Source organism: Hibiscus syriacus, unplaced genomic scaffold (genome assembly GCF_006381635.1).
Source record: "Hibiscus syriacus cultivar Baekdansim isolate YM2019G1 unplaced genomic scaffold, ASM638163v2 tig00110633_pilon, whole genome shotgun sequence".
In the NCBI taxonomy this organism is placed as follows: Eukaryota; Viridiplantae; Streptophyta; class Magnoliopsida; order Malvales; family Malvaceae; genus Hibiscus; species Hibiscus syriacus.
Window position 1 is genome coordinate 1,878,174 of NW_024062806.1, and position 6,484 is coordinate 1,884,657.

The 6,484-nt window shown below is 30.1% G+C and overlaps 1 protein-coding gene across 1 annotated transcript; it reads right to left on the bottom strand.

Annotated features, from left to right (window-relative positions):
- Positions 1–481: 481 nt before the first annotated feature.
- On the bottom strand, positions 482–964 carry LOC120136525. The gene has a single exon (XM_039152531.1). The coding sequence runs from the start codon at positions 962–964 to the stop codon at positions 482–484; it is 483 nt and encodes a 160-aa protein (XP_039008462.1).
- Positions 965–6,484: the final 5,520 nt, after the last annotated feature.

Sequence of the window (6,484 nt, forward strand, 5' to 3'; positions counted from 1 at the left end):
AATTAATAATATTATTATTATCTGTAATATTTAAAGAAGTACATGACTTCCCATGCAAATATTGTGCAAAAATGCTAAAAACATAAGCTAAAAAGTTAAAATATAACGTAATTATATGACATTTTCTTTTTATAAATTACTGTAAAAAACAACCGCAATATTTTATATTAGATGTATAAATTTTTTAAAAGCATATTATAAATTTAAAAGATATGAAATTATAAAATTTTATGAGTGTAGAATTATATCACTAATATATAATATATATTTTAAATTTTTAGAAATTAAGATTGCCTTCAACATATCTCGTACCATCCTCGGTCACTGTATACTAATCTAAACAGATAAAATCTAATATTATATTTAATCCGACTCTAAACCAACCAAAAAGGGGGGAAAATAAAAAATTATGAAAACTTTACAGTCCAAACAACAATGTTCTTCACATTTTCCCTAGAACCAAACAGAGAAAAGAAAATATTCAAGTACCGGTGAAAGAAACCCGACCAAATCCCAAATGCCCAACTTCATACAACTCTAACCAAACTTTCTCAGCTTCCAATCTCGCACTGAAATTCCCCATTTCTTTCCTCTCTTCTCCATTATCGTCAAAATTTTCTCCCTCCCCAAACACCGTCGAAAATTCCCTCATTTTCTCGCATTTTCTCTCCATTTCCACCCTGTTTCCCTTCTTCTTCTTCCCCAACCCCAAACACCTCCTCCCCATCTTCCACGGGACTTTAACCAATGCGAGCGTCAAGAGATTAAGCAAAGCGCAGGGGCAACAACAGAGTGCCACACAGTCGGCGATTACCCCGGCGGTGCATGATCGGCAATACTTACCGGAACACTCGATCAAATCCCCCGATTTATCAACGGCCTCCAACTCCTCCTCCTCTTTCTTCCTCCTCGTCGTGGGCTCTGCTACTCTTCTTCCTTTACGCGATGATGAATTCTCCACCATTGGATCTCTTCACACCTCGCTTGTTTTCAAAATTCTGCAAAAGTTTCATAAATAATTAAAAAAAACCCTTTGGTTTTCATCATCTCTCTCTGTCTCTCGAGAAATCTTACTGATTGAATAGAATATTAGTATTATATAAGCCTCTACGTTGTGGACATGAGATCCTTTTTAAAAATGGATAATATAACTTTTAGTCCATACAATTAGTAATATGTTTCATATTAGTCTCTACAATTTTTGTGCACTTTAACCCTGAATATGGGTTTTGACCCATTTTTAGTTCCTTTAATGCTTGTAGTTCCACGTTTACATAACCTATAAAAGGATAAAAATGATAAAACTGTCAAGTTTAGGGACTAATGTAGATAAAATAATTCAGGTACCAAAAAGAGAAAAATACAAAGTTAAGGGGGCGAACGTTGCTTTATTCCATATATATAAAGGGTAAAATATTGAAGTGAGGAAACTGAGGTCTTTTCTATTGTTATATTTTCTTGCATGCATTTTTAGCTGAAGAAATGACGTGACGCACACGCGCATAAATCGTTGGTCGCCGTTGGTTGGGAAATACCAATGGGAGTCCGCGAATGGGGAGAGTTTATGGTTTTGGCGCGTGGAGAGTTTGATATTTGTTTTTGTTTTTTATTTCTGAAATTACCTAAACGGCTAAAGCTCCCTGTTTTGGTAGGTTGACACGATAACAACGGGGAGGCTCGTAAACTACCAAACTACCCTCTCCATTCCCAAAACGGTTATTATGTCTCGTAATTTGTTTTGTTAAAAAATCATTTTTAATAATAAAAACAAATATAAATATCCGTTTATTTAGAAAAATATTGGTTTTGAAAAATAAAGAAAAAATGTTTTCGGAAATTAATTTTATAAAATAAAATATTTACTAAAATCATTGTTTAATATAATAAAAAATTAAAATCATCGATAATTATTGATAATTTAAAGATTATGTCTTCCACAACTTTAGGATTAGGTCATCACAAACAAATGCACCATTCGGTCCATGTCCGTATTAACACAATTTTTTTATACATAGCCCTTATACTTTTTACTGAGATAAAAAATTTATTTCATCCTTAATTTCGATTTAATTATATCACGCCTCTTTAAATTACGATTTTTATTTTAAATTAGTCCTTAAATTTTTAAATATTTTAATTTCACCCCTAAACTATGACTATCATTCTAAATTAATTCTCAAACTTTTAAACATTTCAATTTCATCCCCAAACTATGACCTTCATTCTAAATTAGTCTCCAAAATTTTTGAACATTCTAATTTCATTTCAAACTATATGCATATACTAAATACATATCTTGTTAATAAAATAGTTAGGCCAAGTTATATTACTATATATTTGAAAGAAATTTTTTAGGTTAAACTAAAGTTGAAACTAATTACATATTTGATTGAATTTAGGGATGGAATTGGAATATTCAAAAATTTGGGGGACCAATTTAAAAAGAGGATCGTAGTTTATTGATAAAATTAGAATATTCAAAAGTTTAAGGGCTAATTTAGAATGAGAGTCATATTTTTGGGATCAAAATAGAATTTTAAAAAGTTTAAAAAACATTTTAAATAAGGCATAATGCCAAAAATAGCCCTCAATGTTGATCAAAATAGTCATTTTGGACCATATTCCTGTTTTAGAGCATTTTGACACCCAACATTTCACTTTGGGATAAAAAAACTTCCTTTATGGATGAAAATCATTAGTTAACACACGATTAATGCTTCAAAAAATGAGCATTTTTTTTACCTAAAATGAAACGTTGATGGCTAAAATGCCTAAATAAATAAAGGACAAAGTTATTATTATGTCAAATGTTCGGGGCCTTTTTGCCTTAAAAGTGAAATATTGGGGGCCAAAATGCTCCAAAAAGTCAAATAAGGGACAAAATGACAATTTTAATAAATATTAGGAGCTAATTTTAACATTGTGCCTTAAAATAATTTATCCGTCTTAATATTTGATCTTGATTTCGGATTATAATGAATTATTGGGAAAAAAGGCATAAAAAAGAAAAGAAATATACAAACATAATGAAGAAAATGAAAATGAAAAAGGGGGGCGGTGGGAGAAAGAGTTAGAAAATGGAAATGTGACTGAGACGATACAGTGAAACGACACCGTCGATGGGGAGTGAAAAATATACTTTAATTTCCATTCCGGAATGCAAATGTAACACAAAAGAATCAAAACTTGATGTCTCCTTCTCCTCTCCATTTTAAGCTTTGCAACAACTCTTTCAGTCACCCATTTTCATGAATGGACATTTCATCCTCCTATTCCTAGCTTTCCTAAATGCATCACCAACTCGGATTCGAATTTAATTCTTTTATACGTATCAGTTAACCGAGTCTTAATTCGATTAATATTTTCTAAAATTTGGATGTTCAAACAAATTCAAACAAAATCGGTTTCCAAAAAGTATTAAAATGCATGCAAAACACGAATTTAAGTTCGGAAATTATGTCATGTTGAATCCACTCGTAATGACAAATCATCAGAAGGACTAAAAATAAGAGATGAATTCAAGTTGAAGGGTTAATATAGATAAAAAAAAAGTCAGAGACTAAATCGAAAAAAATTATCGAGTTCAAGGATTAAAAGTTACTCATTCTTTTATTTATTTTTTCCTGCAAATGATGCATTGTTTATGTAATGTAAAACTTATTTAGTTTTATACAAATTTAGGATCATTGTATGAGTAAAAATAGACAGTCGATAATATATATATATTGGGAGCATTTCAAAGTCTAGGTTTTATGTGAATTAATAGACTTAATTCTCTCTATTAAAAAAACCCTAAACATACAAAAGATTTATATTTTAATTAATGAAAAACCCTAATGTACTATTTTCAACAGATTACAGAAAAGAAAACCCAAGTTGATGCTATTATTTCCAATATATATGAAACAACCGGAAATACATTAAGCAGTAAAACGTTGCTTACCTTTCTTCTTGGGCTGATATTTTCTTTTTCTCTGGAAACTTTGAAGATTTTCTCGGGAAAGTATGTTGAGTGTGAAAAAGCTTTTGAGCTGAACTCAAGATGGTAACGATATTTAAAGCGGTGGTTGTCCGACATTTTCCAATGAAAAGGAATCTGAGGCAGCTCTGGGTTCTTGGTTTTGATCTTTTAAATATCAAAACCTTTATTAAAAACAGTAAAAAAAACAATTAGTTTATGCAGAAACAATGGAGAAAGGAGCATTAAAAAAAGGGTTTTGTTTGACCAACGAGTTCAAGTGATAATCAGCTTGATCATATCATTTAAATAAATTTCGAGTTTGAAATCTTGTGTAGGTAGAAAATCCTCATTGAGAAACTTACCCATTAAAATAAAGTGTATAATACGGGTCGATCCAAATTAATCGAGATAAAGTATTAAAAAACTCGAAGGAAAAAAAAGGCTTTGTTTAGAGCAGAGTGAGTTGAGATTAGAGATCTGCTTGTGCATCTCTTTATGTTTTCTTTTGTTTTTTTGATGAGTACCGATGACAGATAATATAGGAAATTGTCATCTCTCTCTCTCTCTTAAACCCCTTCATCAATTGAACCTTGGGTGAATACTAAGGTTTTGAGATTCTAGGTTTAAGTTTTTATTTGATATGTAAAGATCATGATTTACATGTTGATGTATACCAAAGATAATGATTTACGATGCACCTATTTTGATGTGAGTGGGGAATTATTGGCCGATAATAATAGGGATGAGACTTGAGTTAAATTTTTTGTATAAAAAAAGAAAAAAAACTTCAGGAAGAAAAAAAAGTCCTTTTATGTATCATATGTCCTTGATGTCATATGGCAACATTGGATAAAGGGAGGACAATGTCTACCGATAGGCAATATTAGTCATCTTGAATCTATCTTATTTGTCCGACATTTGTATGACGATAAGTAATGACGAATACAAAAATTTAAAAATGAGATTAGAAATTTTAATATTTTTTTATAACAAAATGTGTATGTAATTTTTTTGATTCCCTTAATATATTAAACTAAATTTAATAACTTATCTAAAATAATGAGATGTACTTGGCCCTTAAAATGCTTAGTGCATCCGTCCCTGACGATGAGATGATTGAATTTTTCAAATTATCTTATCTACGATTTTGAGCTGATGAATAATGAAAAAAAATGCATTTATTGGTTAGGGGTGTGTCCGAAGACTCTTAAGGTCGTTTGGATCGTGAGTTGTATATGACAAAGTGATTATTTAAATAAGTATTAGGAGTAATTGATATTTTAATATAATAAATTTAAAGAGTATGTCATCAAGTAAGTGAGTTAGGGACTTAGTGCCTCCGCCCCGGATGATGGGATAATTGAATTTGTCAAATTATCTTATTTGATGTTTTGAGTTGATAAATAATGACAAAAGGCATTTATTGGTTAAAGGGTGCGTCCTAAGACTCAGAAATCGATTGAACTATTATTTGGATGTGACAAAGTGATTATTTAAACAAATATTAGGAGTGGTTGATATTTTAATAGGATAAATTTAAAGACCACATCATCAAGTAAGTTAGAAGAGTTGTGTCCCTAAATTTTTTGATACAATAATATTTTTAATTTGTTTAATTAAATAATTTTAAGTAATTATAAGATGATATATTTTTTAAAAAAATTTAATCATTTGATAATGAATACTTAAATATTTCTCTCTACAAACGACATGCTCAAATCCAAAATTTCTAAAACTAATAATCATTTATTTAATTACCGAGATCATTTCATTCGTTCGAATTTATTTTTATTAAATGGGTTTGATCGGAAATTTTGCACGAGTCGTGCATGCACGTGAACACGCATGTGCAATCACCTGCACATTCAAATTTCAAAGCTCTTTTTTGACCGAAGAAAGATTTGGGGCTGATGGTCCTAACCACGACCGGAACCTGGCTCGGTGGGTTTGGGTTCCACCACTGACCTTGTCAGACTCAGTCGAGTCAGATGTGGCGGATCTCCATCCCTGAGTCCGAACCGAAATCCGAGATTAGATATTTTGCTATCAAAATCAACAACCAATAATTATCAACTTTCACGTACGTTGTCTTTAGATTTTATTCGTGTTAAATAAAACTCGATTAAACTCTATTTATTTCCTGTTATTTATTTTTTTAAAAGTATATTTTGGAAAAAATATTAAAAGTTATTTCTTAAAATTATTATAAAATTAATTTTTAACGATAAACGGATAATTAAATAAAGGGTAAATTACATATTTAGTACTTAAATTATTATTTTAGTCTATTTTAGTACTTAAACTTTCAATTTTTTCAAAATCATACCTAAAGTTTACTTTTTATTTCATTTTAATACCCTGTCGTTAAAAACTTAACTCGTTTAATGCTTAAACTATCAATTTTGATCCGTTTTAGTACCTAAATTTTTAATTATTTTTCAAAACTTAAGTATGATTTAGGTACTAAACATGTTTTGGTACCTAGACTTTCATTTTTTAAAAAACTTAACGGCATGATATTAA

Bases quoted from the DNA above. Each gene is read 5' to 3' on its own strand.
- LOC120136525 (XM_039152531.1), bottom strand. From the start codon at position 964: ATGGTGGAGAATTCATCATCGCGTAAAGGAAGAAGAGTAGCAGAGCCC.